The sequence below is a fragment of the Lupinus angustifolius genome, chromosome LG04, assembly GCF_001865875.1.
Source record: "Lupinus angustifolius cultivar Tanjil chromosome LG04, LupAngTanjil_v1.0, whole genome shotgun sequence".
Classification (NCBI taxonomy): Eukaryota; Viridiplantae; Streptophyta; class Magnoliopsida; order Fabales; family Fabaceae; genus Lupinus; species Lupinus angustifolius.
In genome coordinates, this window is record NC_032012.1 from 9904937 (window position 1) to 9921250 (window position 16314).

Here is a 16314-nt window from a genome sequence, read left to right on the forward strand (position 1 = left end):
ATCTAAGAAGTATGAATTTGTTTTCCCTTTTAGTTCATATTATGGTACATTAAACATGAAAATAATATTTATAATTACAAAATGTATTTATTAGTAATATTTTAGTCAAAACAATATTATTTTTTTCTTCAGGCAAAAGGGGGGCAATACACCCAGACTATATTAAAAGAAGATTATAAGAAGTACATGAGACCAAAGAGCCAAGAAAAAACACAAGTTAAAAGTTCTTAAACCTATAACTAGGCAAACCAATCCTTTTTCTAACAATTTCCTGCACCAGAAAATTCGGAGGAGCATCCCACCAAGTATCAGCCTTAGATAAAACACCAAAAGCAGCTAATTTATCAGCACAAACATTCTCTTCCCTGAAGATGTGGGATACTCGAAAGTTAGTTTGTGAAATAATAGCACAACACTTTTTCCAGTTGTTAGCAAGCTTCCAAGGCACCGCATGATTTCCTTTGAACATATCCTCAACCAGAGACGAGTCATACTCAAGCCAAATATGATTCCAACCTTTCCTGTGGGCTATCCGAATAGCAAAAATTGTAGCCATGAGCTCTGCATACAGGGAGTTTTGAATGGCAAAATAAGCTGCAAAACAGCCTTGCATAGCACCTAAACTATCACGAACAACACCACCACCTCCTGCATGACCAGGAGAACCATGAGCTGCCCCATCCGTGTTGATTTTTAACCAACCAGGTCTCGGGGGGAACCAAATTACCTCTATGATTTTGGGAGCTTTGCTTAGGTGACACTGGACATTTAAAGATCGCAAAATGTAAAAATCCTGCAGGTTAGGATTAGCACATAAGTGAGAAGCATTACCACAGAGAGCAGAGTCAGCTTTGATTCTGGAAATGGCTTGATGAGGTCTAACTCTTTACCTATCAAATCTCATCCTATTTCTGCAGAACCATATTGTTGATATGGTGTTCACTATGCAAGAAACTACTATTTCTGTAAGCTGAGGGCTCCAATGCTTGGGGATAGAAGGCAGCAAGTATTCCATTGAAGTTCTGTTGAGGTGAATCCCAATCAAATTATCAAGCCAGACCCAAAGGAAAGAAGCAAAAGGACAGGAGAAGAAGAGACGATTTGAAGATTCCTCAGCAACATTGCACAGATTGCATTTAGAGACCATATGCAGGGACCTTCTTTTCAAATTCTCATCTGTTGGCATTTTGTTTAGGAATAATCTCCACACTATAAAAGATTTAGATGGAGGAATAGCAGTGGACCAGATTTGGTTCCCCCCTTTTAAGCAATTCCTCCACCTTTTTAGTAGCTTCCAAGAACCCTAAGTTAATTTATAAAAGATATAACTACCAAAGTAGAGCCACACTCCAACCAGCTCATTTTCTAGCCAAGATTATGTGCTATCTCTATTACCAATATTGTCGATAGAAGTTCAACATAGAAAGAATCATGAATTCTAAAATAGCCTGCAAAACAACACAATATTGCACCCATCCTATCCCTAAATAAACCATCGTCACCTAAATGGACAAGAGCATCCAAGCCGATAAACACCACCGAGACGTCCAATTCCAGCCAGGAGATTCGATCTATCTTAAGCTACGACCCCATAAGCAGAACTTTCTAGCCAAGAGGATTAATCATAAACTAGCCGCATGTTTCTATGGTCCATTTCAAGTGGAACGTCATATCGTCTCTGTAGCATATCAGTTGTGTTTATCACCATCCTCCAAGCTTCATCCAGTATTTCATGTCTCTCAATTAAAGAAGGTGGCTTCCAACCACCCCAATGAACCACATTTACCACCAAGCATGGGGGAAGACACATGAATTCCGTTGGAACCAGAATGTATTCTAGCCACTAGAACTCAATCACAAAGTGGGGCTCAAACAAAATAGTGGTTGATTAAATGGAAGGGTCAATCAACCGAAGAAGCTATTTGGGAAGAGACACTCATCATTCAGCACCAGTTTCCTTCATTCAGTCTTGAAGACATGACTGATTTTCAAGAAGGCTTGAATGATAGGAATGAGATTAATGGGGACCTACATGAAAAACAAGTCACAAATGAGAAAGGGGAGATCTAGAAAGTATATTCCAGAAGGCCACGTGTCGGAAGATCATGAGGGGAGTTTCTCACTCACAAGGAGTTGTAACCGCAAGAAACCGCAAGGAGAGTGAATGATAAATGCAAGAGGAAAGTGGGAAAGGGGTGAGGGAAGTTTGAGTCTAAGTTACACGGCCATAGGGCTTGGGCTAGAGGGTATACTCTCTTGAATTCTAGTTTATATTCTTTAATTCTGCATCACTTCTAAATTATGTTTCTACATCACTACTTTCTTTTCTATAAACTTACAAATTCTATAATTTCAAATTATGTTCCTACCATCATCCATGTTTCTTTATTAGTAATCTTGTAATTTTATAACTCACGAACTTGTTGGCATAGACTCTTAGACATAGATGTATGTTTATCGATTCATATAACTTAATCTTACTAGTCTAGGCTAATAGACATAGAGATAGTTTAATAAGGTATTAATATAGATCATTAGTATAATTGATGTATTGCATTTAACTCAACTTTGCACGCATATAGATTTTTAGACATTGAAGTATGTTATGTGGGTCATAAATCTTAATCTTATGAGTAAAATTATTATATAGAGTTCTGTTGCATGAGTTGTTAAATTGACGACTAAGATATTAGCTTTAAGTAATCTTGAGGTCATTTGTGTGGAATAATCATCACTAAGTAAATTCACGTTATGAATCATTTGTATATGGGTAGTAATTATGAAGTTCAATCTCCGCTCTTTTTATGATTCTATTACAATCTCGATTAAGTTGTGTCATCAAAAAGCAACCATCAAACAATCACTTAAAATAATAATTGTTTGTTGGCATACTATAATCTAGTAAGTTATTGTGGATTTGGCAAACTCTTACTCTAAACTTGTTTATAACATTGTTGGTATTTTATATCAATTTGTCGATTAGCACTTATCATTCGTCACGTTTAAATTATTACACTCACTTCCCTTAAGGGACAATAGTATAATTACACTGACCTCCCTTGTATGGGTACTCATATTGTAATGTATTTATATATACTATAGGTGATTTGTGTAGGTATAAAAAGTGAGTCACAATTTGTGTAATTTCACTAATCTAAAATAATGTTAATCCAATTTACTCTATATTAAATAAAAATGAACTATTATCTTGAAAATATAAATAAAAAACATTCAAAACTTATTATATTTATTAATTTTATTCATTTTGTATCTCTTAATGCTTATAGTTATGCACATAAATTATTAAAAAATGAATTAAAAGTTTGGTATATCTTAACTGAAATACCTCGTTTAATACACATATACTTTTCATAATTAACAGACATACGAAACTAAAAGGATACTGTAATAGATAATTGTATAATTGGAAAACATTTATAACCAGTGTTTTGAAATATCAATGGATTGAAAGAAAATGAAAATGTTACAACATGAAACCAAAATAATCTTGAAGAGTTCTAATTAGGAGGATTTAAAAATAGGTTGATGAGTTTTATAATGTAACGGAAACCCAATATGGCAATATCTCATCCACTCAGTACTTTATAATTTCTGTAGTGTAAGATGATAATTCATGCTTTTATCTCAGCCACCAATAATGGTGAACCCTACATGCATTTAGCATCATAACATACCACTTTCTGTCCTTTACATCATTCTTACATCACACTGATTCATGAGCAAACATTAGCAAAAAAGGCTACGAAAGGTGGCTATTCAATTATTGATGTTATTATATATTAAAAAGGTAGTTATAATTGCATAAAATATGCAACTAACAAATTTTACATTTGTTTATGGAATTTTACAATGATAGTAAGGTCAATGGTTTAATTTCTAAGAGTGACATTAAAGTTAGTGGTTCGATTTATGAAAATGACGCTTGTTGGGAGGGATAGGCACAACCCCTACAAATATTAGTTCTTTACCAAAAAAGTAGGGAAATACTCTTAGTAGTACTAAACATGTTCAAAGTGAGAGAATACTCTTAAGAGTAATGTTTTAAATCTTTTTAATTTAAATGAAAATATTGAATATCTATGTAATAATTTACTTAATAAGCCTTCCAATTATTGAATCTAAACGTAAAATTATCACTATTTACTCTATATAAATTTCTCATTTATTATTTTAAATCATATTAAATTTAAATCCTTTATTAATATTTTAAACTTGAGTTTATAAAATATAATATAGATTAAATTAATTGTATATGAGTTTTAGAGAAATTAGACAAATTACTCCTTATTATTGATGTATTAAAAATCATTGTTCTCTTTTATAGATATTGACTTTTATATTATTTTCACTCTCATCCATAACATACCATATGTTCTAGAAACCTTGTATGGGATAGGATTAAATAAAGTTCTATTATTTCTTCTCTATGATCATTCTCATTAATATATATTTGTAAAATAAATGATAATTCATAAGTACTGAAGAAAATCAAAATAATCTCAATATACATTATTTTGTAATACATCATCAATTTGACATGCGACTCCAAAGACCCATTAATTTAGTGAGTGTTATCCTTTAAGCTTAAATGTATCTCCATTATTTTATTTTCCTAAGGGAGCCTCCATGACTCAAAACTGTAACATTAGATACTTATAGTCATTTTATTTCATTTAGCCACTACCACTTAACTACTTGTGACCCAATAAAAAGTACGTATGTGCAAAAAAAATGAATAATTTGTGTAATTTTATTAAAACTCGATGAATTATGTGAGTTTAAAAAAATGTAAATTACTAGGCATTGATGTAAATCTTTTTGACCCAAAATGTGTAGCTATGATTGATTGAAAAAAATTACTAAAATAAAAAATTGATAACTATACATTTTTTAACCAATAAAAAATGATGTATGAATTAACTAATAAAAAGTTTGTGTAATGTGTTGTTCAAACATTTTGTGCACCTACCAAGGACTCTATGCATATATCATTTAACTATTTTCTAGTTGTTGACTTGTAGTTATATATGTTTAATTATGAAAGAAAAACTAGTTTACCATACTCATATAATAATAATAACTTTGAAAAAGATGAGAAAACTCATGAAACGGAGAGGAAAGCCTGAGATGCTAAGAAAAAAAGGAAATGTGTATTATATGAAAGGATTTTGCTAACCATTAACTTAGAACAAGAGATAAGTAATCCAAAAGTGTCAATACGATATTCAAAGTTTTCTAAGTTCAACTTTATATTTTTTGTCTCTAAAAAACAATGATTAGCGACAAAAAAACAAATATAACCTTTAATTGTATACAACTCCTTGGTCATTATAAACATTATATAAATATTTTAATTTAAATTGAAATATATCTTTTGTCTTCTTTAATTCTTCCAAACTCTCCAAAATTAATTGAAAAATGAACCCTTAGCTTATTAAATGATCGAAGATCATTGATAATTAGATAAACTAGTAGCATAATTTACCACATCTCCCAACCTGTAAAAAAAACTACGCCTATAGAATATGAATTATATTAATTTGATCCAAAACTCACATAAGGTTTATTAGTTGATTTGCTTGTACATTTTTCTTGTTAATCATATTAGATGAAACGTGTGGGTCTATAAATGAAAAACGAAAAAAAGAAATAAAAATGGTTGTGAAGTTTTGATCACATAAGGCTTACGTTAGAATTGACATCACTAGAGAATGACTAGTACTTTGTCACTTTCCTTCTAGATAAGATAAACATTTCATGCCCCACTCCATAATCAATTATAAATTAATGCTATCAAACAACTACTCTCACCTTCGTTTCTCACCCAATCTTCAAACCCATCATTAACCTTTCCCAATTTCATATCCCATAACTATCATTCTTGGTGTCTTCACTTTTTTTCATTAATATAACCAAACATTAACTTTTATTACTTGTGTAGAATCAAACTCTTTTTAGTGTTCATTTAGTGGTGTAAGATTTTGATTAACTTTTATAAAAATCAAAATGTCAAATATTCGATTATTGAGAGTGTCACTTGTTATGAGAGAATGTCATATACTTCAAAATAAATTTATTCCTTATCTATTAAAGGAGGGATATATTACCCTAAAAAAACCTATTTCTTCCTAATATATAAAAAATCCTCAACGTTTGGATTAACAAGTATTTATTTATTGTGCTTGATACCAGTATTATTATATATTTATACGACTATAACACATGTAATATCTCATTGTATATTTTGTTTATTTAGAGTATCATTTATTCCATGCATGAAAGATACCGAATAGTTTGATCGGAAATAGGCATTATGTATTTATAATTTAATAAACGAAAAAAATATTTGATAACTATAATTTTAACTTCAATAATTTTTTCAGATGATAGTATATAGATGTGCTCCCGTATACGGTGCTTATTGTTTATGTTGACCACTCAAAGATAAACGTGATTTACTGAAACTGGAGCACTGAGAGCCACTCACCACCCCAATTATCAATCAAACCTTCCCTTCTCTATATATAACATTACTCTCTCCCCTCCTCTCAACATTAAAACAACACCCTACTTTCCACCACCAAAGAAAACCACCATTTCAATGGAAGTTCCAAAACAACAATTGTCGTTGTCACCACCACCACAACCAAAACAAGAACTGGCATCATCACCACCACAATATGTAGTGGTGGCGATGATGCCAACTCCAGGCATGGGACACTTAATCCCGATGCTAGAATTCGCGAAGCGCCTCATCCGCTACCACCATAATATCAGGGTGAAATTTTTAATCCCGACAGATGGGCCTCCCTCTAAGGCCCAAACAACAGTCCTAAGAAACCTCCCGAATGCAATTTCTCACATATTCCTACCTCCAGTTACACTGAGTGATGTTCCACAAGATGCAAAAATTGAAACAATTATATCACTCACCGTACTCCGTTCATTACCTTCACTCCGCCGTGAAATGACGGCGGAGATACACCCTATTGGTGGTCTTGTTGTAGATTTGTTTGGGGCTGATGCTTTTGATGTGGCTAAGGAACTTGATGTGTCTCGTTATTTGTTTTTTCCTTCAAATGCTATGCTTTTGTCCTTCTTCCTTCACCTTCCTAAATTGGATAAGGAAACTAACTGCGAGTACAGGTAATATTATATTATATTTTATTTTATCAATTTTTCATATTTATTTATATATCATATAGTATGGTATGGTATATTTTGTAGAGAGTATGTTATAAAAATTAAATTACAAGTATTATACTTTTATGATATATTTCTCTTATAGAGAATATCTTATACTATCTTTGTAAAAATAAAGTAGTATGCCTTATCAGTTATCACCATATAAAAAACTCAACACCGACACTTATCTCTTGTTCTATTGTAACAAAAAAGTGGGAAAAAGATGTGATAAAAAAGCTTGTTATATAGTATGTATCTTTATATTATTCTTATGTGTACAACTAATCTTATTATTAAACATTCAGAACTTCCCTTTAATAAAGTGCGAATGAATAAGATTGGATTCAATATATATATATATATATATATATATATATATTCATACTCTACAATCATATATTGTCTTACTTTTGCAAACAAAATAAGTAGAAACAAATTTCTTTTTCTAAAATAACATGTAAAGAAAGTAGTTTGCAATTTACATAAATATTATTAGGTGTTTACCTAAAACTCATACAAACCATTTATTTATTATTTTATTTTTATATATTTGGTATTGATGATGTTTCCTAATCCTTTCTAAATATAGAGAATTAGCTGAGCCGATCAAAATCTCAGGCTGTATTCCAATTCATGGTAAAGAATTGTTGGACCCAGTTCAAGATAGGACCAATGAAGCTTACCAATGGATCCTTCACCATGCCAACCGATATAGAGAAGCAGATGGAATCATAGATAATAGTTTCCTAGAACTCGAACCGGGTCCTATTAAAGAGTTACAAAAGTATGAACCGGGCAAGCCTCCGGTTTACCCGGTTGGACCACTTGTGAACATGGATGGTATTGTTAGTGAACCGGGTTTGGAATGTTTAAGGTGGTTGGATGAACAACCACATGGGAGTGTCTTATTTGTTTGTTTTGGGAGTGGTGGGACCCTCTCTAGTGTTGAAACCAATGAACTAGCACTTGGGTTGGAAATGAGTGATCAAAGGTTCTTGTGGGTAGTGAAGAGCCCAAATGACAAAATTGCCAATGCCTCTTATTTTAGTGCTGACTCTAAAGCTGACCCTTTTGATTTTTTGCCAAAAGGGTTTGTGGAGAGGACAAAAGGAAGGGGTTACTTGGTCCCAGGTTGGGCCCCACAGACCCAAGTTTTGGCTCATGGATCCATTGGAGGGTTCTTAAGTCATTGTGGTTGGAACTCAACTCTTGAGAGTGTGGTTAATGGGGTGCCCTTAATTGCATGGCCACTATTTGCTGAGCAAAAAATGAATGCGTTTATGCTTACACAAGATATCAAAGTGGCATTGAGACCCAATAAGAATAATAGTAATGGGTTGGTGGAAAGAGAGGAAATTGCTAGTGTTGTGAAGTGCCTTATGGAAGGTGAGGATGGGAAGAAGCTTCGTTATAGAATGAAAGATCTTAAGGACCTTGCTGCAAAGGCTCTAAGTGAAAATGGGTCTTCAACAAAAAATATTTCTCAATTGGCTCTTAAATGGACCAAGAAAACAAGTGTAGCAAATTAAAGTACTTCTTCCTATGTAATTAGCTGCACACAAGTTTGTTATTATTAGGATGCCTAATTTTTGTATAAACGTTGAATAAGTGGTGAATTAGATTGTGTAAATGGTGAGTAAGTTATAATTTTTCAACCTATTTTAATAATCTAATAATATTCCTAATTATATTTTCTCTTCCATAACCCTTCTTCTTCTTTATGATTTACTTCTTAATCAATGATCAAAACATATAATCTCTAGTTTTATGATTCAATCCTTTGTTGCATTTCTTTTCAATGATCATATTCATTATTATGGCAGTTTTAACATGAGATCAAATTAAAGTGACTAAAATCTATATTTTAGTATGATTGGTGGCAGGCTTGTTTACTTGCATGAAGCATTAGAACCAAAAGTTGTTTATCGGAGTACAAGGACTATTAAATTAAGCAACCAAACTAGAGAGTTTCTTCTCCGAATATATTTAAAAAAAACATTTCCAGAGAATTAAAACGTTTTTTATACAAAAAAAATAAAAATATATTTTAATTTGAGAGATGTATGTTTGAATGTATTTTTTTAATACAACATTTACTTATTATAATGTAAAAATTTATGATTTTAATAACAGTTGGTTGGATAAAAGACGTGAAATGAAAAAAAAACACAAAATAGATGAAAATGGTATAAGAAGAATGTAGGTGAGTAGTTTGAGGGCAAATTTACTGATTTGGTGCACTTTGTTAATTAATAGTTTTGGTGTAACATTATCGGTTATCTTTTTTTTACTGACCCTGCCTAACTCGGCAACTAGGTTGGAGTTTCACTTTGTCACCTTTTATTCACTTTTCCCTCATAAATTAGGTATAGGGTAGGAGTTTTTTTTTCTATATATCTCTCATAAATCGGTTATGCTATAGGAGTTTTTAATTTATTTTCCTCATCTCTCCTAAATCGGCAATGACATATGAGTTTTATTTATTTTTTGTTCTCTCTCTCCAAAATCGGCATTGTAGTAGGAGTTTTATAGTGATGAGGATGCAGTTGACTTTGATGTTGGTTCATCTTGTAGTATGACAAATACTATTTCATCATCATTTTTCGTAACACAAATTCTGAAGTTGGTCGTGCATTTGGACATGCAACTGGTTTAATGAATATTAATGATAATAATTTGTTTATTGAGATGCAATTTGAATCTAAATAAGTTACAATAAATGCTATTAGAGAATTTCATATTAAAAATTCCTTCGACTATGTTGTTGCAGAGCCTAGACCAGATAGATATGTTGACAAATGTAAGCATTTTGGTGTCAGATGTGAGTGGTGAATTCGCGCTTCTCATAATGTTAAGCATGACATTTAGGAGATTAAGAAAATTACTGAACACACAGTTGTGTATCTATGTTAGTTTCCCAAGATCACATCAAATTACATTCGTCATTCTTTCAGACCTTGTTGTTAATTTGATGTCTGCATATCCGAGTATACCATTTAAGGCACTAGTGAAGGAGTTTGTTAGTCGTTTTGGTTATACAGTGATATATATAGAAAGGTAGGGACTGCAAAACAAATGACATTGGCCAAAATTTATGGTGATTGAGAAGGATCATACAATGAGTTATCATGTTAGATGAATGTTATACAATATTTATCTTCCAACACCATTGTGAAATATGAAGCACGTCACCATATTGTATATGACATGGAAGACCCAAGTCATTTATTCTGGATAGTGTATTTTGGGTCTTCAAACCATGTGTTGAAGGGTTTGCATATTGCAAACCATTCTGCAAGTGGATGAAACATTTTTTACTCTGAACTATACTATAACATTGCTAATAGCAAGTTCACAAGATGCAAACAGACATGACATGTATTTCCATTTATCTTTGCTATCGTTGAAGGAGAAACGAAAGAGTCTTGGGAGTGGTTCTTTTAAAATCATAAGACTCGTGCTACCCCTCAACCAAACCTATGAACATTGGAGAAGAAAGAATGAACAATCTGTATAAGATCTCATTACTCATATGTTATTTTATAATATTGGAATCTATTAAGGTTGAATGTAGTTGAAGTCGGTAATTTAACAAATCTATTGTAAATGTGGTGGAGTTAGACATGCTTGTCATTTATTTGATAGAATGTCTTAGAGAGATATTGTCTTATTTAGAAAGTAGACATTTAACAGTGTTTGCTTCAATGAGCACGGTTAAATGTCTACTTTCTACAGCGCTACAAAAAACGTTGTTGAATATAACATTATGTACTACTGCGCTCACATAGAAAGCGCCACAAAAGTGTTGTTAAATGACAATTTTAAAGCGTTGTTGTTTTGCTATTCTCACATAGTGTTGAGAGCCTATGATTATTCATACACTTGAAAATATAGTGAGATTTGAGGCTTTGCCCGTTGTTATTAGATCATTAAGTAATTGTTTGGAGGTCGCCTCGAGGATATGGAGGTCACCCCGAGGACAAGGCATGGTAAAACTAAATGCATTAAGGTTGAGATGAGTAACTAATATGATATTTTTATAAATTATTGAATTTTTTTAGAGCTTATGGTCATTCACACACCTGAAAGTAGTGATATTTGAGACTTTGTTCATTGATATTAGATTACTAAGTGAAAAAAGGTGAAAAAGTAAAACTCCAACCTAGCTATCGTGTTAGATGGGGTTACTAAAAAGAAAAGATAATCAACAACATTATTGTCAAGTGTATAAAAATTATACTACTTTGATAAATAGTACAAAAGGTACACCAATATCATAAATTTACAGTCAAAGTGTACCAAGTCAGTAAGTTTGTCGTGGTTTGAGTGTGTCAATGTTGGGTCTTAACAATAATTTGGAAAGTATCACTCTCTTCTCCAACAAATTTTCTTTTTGAATGGTTGGATAATGATGAAGAAATTGGATAATTTGTGGGATTTAAGTGAATGATACCAATTGAAAAAAGAAGGAGGATAGTAGAAGAGAAAGTAAAGACATGATATAATGGAATACCAAAAATAGAGAAAAAAATATTCACCAATAATGTATAAGTTGTATATATTGTTATTGTATCATTCATCATGTATATTTAATTATTATTGATTTTTTTAAAAATAAAACAAAAAAATGATAGATAATATATTAATTGAGTATAAATATTTACATTGAGTGCATAGTCAGAATAAAAAAATAATATGAGAATCAAATATTAAAAAAAATGAAGTCTCATAATACAACAAAAAAAAGTGAATGAATGAAGGGCCATTTTGGCACTATCGAATTAGGATAAAATGTTGAAACATATGATGATCTAGACCGGTGAGTAGATCTAACGGACAAGAAGGGAGGAAAGTCGCTGAATCCCTAAACGACACCGTCGTAGTGATGAGGTAACAAAAATATCATGAAGCATAGAGAACAAGGTTTTTGGGTTTTGCAGGTTCGGATAAACCCTCTCTCTCTCTCTCTCTCGTTTCAGTGAGTTTCTTCTTCTTCTTCTTTCAATTTCTCTTTTTCTATTCTCTCTCTTCTATATCATTTTACATTCAATCCTTTATTAAAAACAGCACTTTTTATTTTTGTTATTATAGATGGATCCTAAACTCATGTTTTCTTCACCAAAAATCTCATCTTTTTCCACTCCTTTACCATTCTTCATCTCAAATCAACTTCCTTTCCTTCTAAAACCAACCCTTTCTTTCAAACCCCATTCTTCACTACAAAAGTCTCAATTTTTTGGTACGAGTTTGGTTCTTTCACAATTGGGTAATAGTAATGTTGATTTTATTAGCTTGAGGAAAAAATTGAATGTCCCATTTGGGCCTATAAGATCAGCAGTGAAGAGAAGGAAGGAACTTCCCTTTGATAATGTCATACAAAAGGATAAGAAGCTCAAGTTTGTTCTTAAGGTAAGGAAGATTCTTGTGAGTCAGCCCGATCGGGTTATGTCGCTTCGCGGTCTCGGTAGGTTTAGGAAGGAATTGGGTTTGGATAAGAAGAGGAGAGTTATTGCATTGTTGAAAAGGTTCCCTGCAGTGTTTGAGATTATGGAAGAAGGGGTTTTTTCTCTCAAATTCAAGTTGACACCTGAGGCTGAAAGGCTTTATTTTGAGGAATTGAAGATTCGGAATGAAATGGAGGATTTGGTGGTTACTAAGCTGAGGAAGTTGCTGATGATGTCGATGGAAAAACGGATATTGTTGGGGAAGATAGCACATTTGATGACTGATTTCGGGCTTCCACAAGATTTTCGTGACACCATTGTTCATAGGTATCCTCAATACTTCAAAGTTGTTGAAACTGAACGAGGCCCTGCACTCGAGTTAACTCATTGGGATCCTGAGCTTGCAGTTTCTGCGGCTGAGTTAGCTGCAGAGGAGAATCGGATTAGAGAAGTAGAAGAGCAGAATTTAATCATTGATAGGGTTCCTAAGTTCAATAGAGTTAAGCTCCCTAAGGGTCTTCATCTTTCAAAGGGTGAGATGAGGAAGATAACGCAGTTCAGAGACATTCCTTATATATCACCGTACTCGGATTTCTCAGACCTGAGGTCAGGGACCCGGGAGAAAGAGAAGCATGCTTGTGGAGTTGTCCATGAGATTTTGAGCCTCACGCTTGAGAAGCGAATGCTCATTGATCACTTCACGCATTTCCGAGAAGAGTTTAGATTCTCTCAGCAGATAAGGGGAATGTTCATAAGGCATCCTGATATGTTTTATGTGTCACTGAAAGGAGAAAGGGATTCTGTGTTTCTGAGGGAAGCTTATCGTGATTCTCAATTGGTAGATAAGGATCGTTTATTGCTCATAAAGGAAAAGCTTCGTGCTCTTGTTAATGTTCCACGGTTTTCCAAAGGACCCTCTCGCAGAAGAGTTGGAGATGGCACGGAAGACAATGATGGACGAGAAGATGAAGTTGATGCTGAAGGAGAAGAAGAATGGTCAGATACTGATAATTTAATAGATGGTGAATTTGACGACAATGATGATGATGATGATGAGTGGAGTGATGAAGATGATGATACACCACCAGATTTTGACGAGGATGTTGGAACACCGGAGATTGGAAGAAGAAAGCTGAGTAAACAAGTTGATGAGACGACACAGAATGCTGAGAAGGATCGTGTTCCTGTATTCCCCGATGGCCGTCCCAGAGAACAGTGGTAATTTTCAGAAAAGCTCTCAAGCTTTGAGTTTTTTTCATGCAAAATGGCACCTGTCGTGGAATTTGATTTGGACTGGCTGATTTGTAACTAATGCTTTATGCAAAGAGTTTGATAGCTTGTAAGAATATATATAATATATATTCTGTTACTAAAATGAGCAGCATTCTTCATTGCCCCTTCACAATTCCTGAATTTGCTCTATGAACAACAATGCAGCATATGTAACAACAGATGCTACTCAGAAATTTTCTGTAGATGCTTATATCTATAACTTGCTTTTACTGTAACGATATTTATATTTCTTTAGTTTATATGTTTTATTATAAGGAAGCTTTTGATAGATCTTTTTGTAAGGTACTTAATGTTTTTATGAAGCCATTGTTTTTTCTCTTATGTGTGGTATTTTCATTAGCAAGAAAGTAGAGACAGTAAAATTGTAATATTATAGTATCTTTTAATCAAAATGAAGAAAAATAACTACTTTCTTTGATCTTAGTAATTTAGTTAAAGTTGTCTTGTAATAAAGACAATAAGAAGTGTATCTTGTTTTATCACTTCCTTGTTTGTCATGTTTGTCATATGTATTATGTGTCTACCTATATCACTATATACCATTTACTTGGCATTGGTCTAGTGGGGTAAGGCTTTGCTAGATCCTCGGGATGACCAAAAGGTCAAGAGTTCGATTCCTGGGAGCGACACTTGTTAGGAGGGGCAGTCATGGGCCTCGAAAAAGGATTAGTTCCTTACTCAAAAAGGTGACGGGATACTCTTGGTAGTACCAAAAAAAATAATTATCTTGTATTTAATACTTGGAACTGCATGAGGTTAATGAAACCTAATTGGGCCACCTATCAGTAATTCAGTATATTGAACCAAAATTCAAATGCTTATGCAGAATCTTCAAAAGTTTGCTAAAATGCTCAACCTTGCAAATGCTACATGAGTTTTCAGAATTACAATAACAAGTTACATGTCAATACTTCTAAGTTACATTCTTCTTCTATATGAATAGAAGTTCATCTCATTCTTGCCTTCAATAGTGCTGCCCTGACATAAACCCAATCTGCTATGTTGTTCAATAGCCTGAAATAGTTATGCCTCCAAGAATCCTTAACAAGGAGAGATAGTACCACTCCCCAAAATGCAATGATGAATCCAAGAACCATGCTAATATAAAACCATACTGATAACATGAACAATCCTGTTTCACTAGTTTCCTTCTTCTCAGGATCAGTCATAAAATCTGGTGAGTGATTTTGAGTGGCACATGGTGATAATGGTATACCACAAAGGCCAGAGTTGTTTTCATATGAAGATGAAGGGAAAGAGGGAAACTGGCCTTCATAAGGAATAGAACCTGTAAGGTTATTATTAGACACATCAAGTGCAGTGAGAAAAGACAATCTTCCTAAGGAACTAGGAATGGATCCTGATTCTCAATTGGTAGATAAGGATCGTTTATTGCTCATAAAGGAAAAGCTTCGTGCTCTTGTTAATGTTCCACGGTTTTCCAAAGGACCCTCTCGCAGAAGAGTTGGAGATGGCACGGAAGACAATGATGGACGAGAAGATGAAGTTGATGCTGAAGGAGAAGAAGAATGGTCAGATACTGATAATTTAATAGATGGTGAATTTGACGACAATGATGATGATGATGATGAGTGGAGTGATGAAGATGATGATACACCACCAGATTTTGACGAGGATGTTGGAACACCGGAGATTGGAAGAAGAAAGCTGAGTAAACAAGTTGATGAGACGACACAGAATGCTGAGAAGGATCGTGTTCCTGTATTCCCCGATGGCCGTCCCAGAGAACAGTGGTAATTTTCAGAAAAGCTCTCAAGCTTTGAGTTTTTTTCATGCAAAATGGCACCTGTCGTGGAATTTGATTTGGACTGGCTGATTTGTAACTAATGCTTTATGCAAAGAGTTTGATAGCTTGTAAGAATATATATAATATATATTCTGTTACTAAAATGAGCAGCATTCTTCATTGCCCCTTCACAATTCCTGAATTTGCTCTATGAACAACAATGCAGCATATGTAACAACAGATGCTACTCAGAAATTTTCTGTAGATGCTTATATCTATAACTTGCTTTTACTGTAACGATATTTATATTTCTTTAGTTTATATGTTTTATTATAAGGAAGCTTTTGATAGATCTTTTTGTAAGGTACTTAATGTTTTTATGAAGCCATTGTTTTTTCTCTTATGTGTGGTATTTTCATTAGCAAGAAAGTAGAGACAGTAAAATTGTAATATTATAGTATCTTTTAATCAAAATGAAGAAAAATAACTACTTTCTTTGATCTTAGTAATTTAGTTAAAGTTGTCTTGTAATAAAGACAATAAGAAGTGTATCTTGTTTTATCACTTCCTTGTTTGTCATGTTTGTCATATGTATTATGTGTCTACCTATATCACTATATACCA

The 16314-nt window shown here is 33.2% G+C and overlaps 2 protein-coding genes across 5 annotated transcripts; both read left to right on the top strand.

Annotated features, from left to right (window-relative positions):
• On the top strand, positions 1955-14245 carry LOC109345718 (protein ROOT PRIMORDIUM DEFECTIVE 1-like). The gene is made up of 4 exons (XM_019584884.1): positions 1955-1966; positions 2694-2699; positions 12274-13896; positions 13991-14245. Exon 3 carries the CDS (start codon positions 12298-12300, stop codon positions 13870-13872), a length of 1575 nt encoding a protein of 524 aa, XP_019440429.1. The 5' UTR covers positions 1955-1966; positions 2694-2699; positions 12274-12297; the 3' UTR covers positions 13873-13896; positions 13991-14245.
• On the top strand, positions 6515-8908 carry LOC109345719 (hydroquinone glucosyltransferase-like). Of its 4 annotated transcripts, none has more exons than XM_019584886.1 (3): positions 6516-7167; positions 7796-8757; positions 8810-8908. In XM_019584886.1, the coding sequence occupies exons 1-2, from the start codon at positions 6623-6625 to the stop codon at positions 8733-8735; spliced, it is 1485 nt and encodes a 494-aa protein (XP_019440431.1). In that variant the 5' UTR covers positions 6516-6622; the 3' UTR covers positions 8736-8757; positions 8810-8908. The 4 variants fall into 4 exon arrangements, with proteins under 4 accessions (XP_019440432.1, XP_019440431.1, XP_019440430.1 ...); XM_019584888.1 differs by having other exon boundaries at positions 6620-6648; positions 6701-7167; positions 7796-8866; XM_019584887.1 differs by having other exon boundaries at positions 6515-7161; positions 7790-8866.

Bases quoted from the DNA above. Each gene is read 5' to 3' on its own strand.
- LOC109345719 (XM_019584887.1), top strand. From the start codon at position 6,623: ATGGAAGTTCCAAAACAACAATTGTCGTTGTCACCACCACCACAACCA. The intron at 7,162-7,789 runs GTACAGGTAATA...AATCCTTTCTAA, and splicing joins GATAAGGAAACTAACTGCGA to ATATAGAGAATTAGCTGAGC.
- LOC109345718 (XM_019584884.1), top strand. From the start codon at position 12,298: ATGGATCCTAAACTCATGTTTTCTTCACCAAAAATCTCATCTTTTTCC.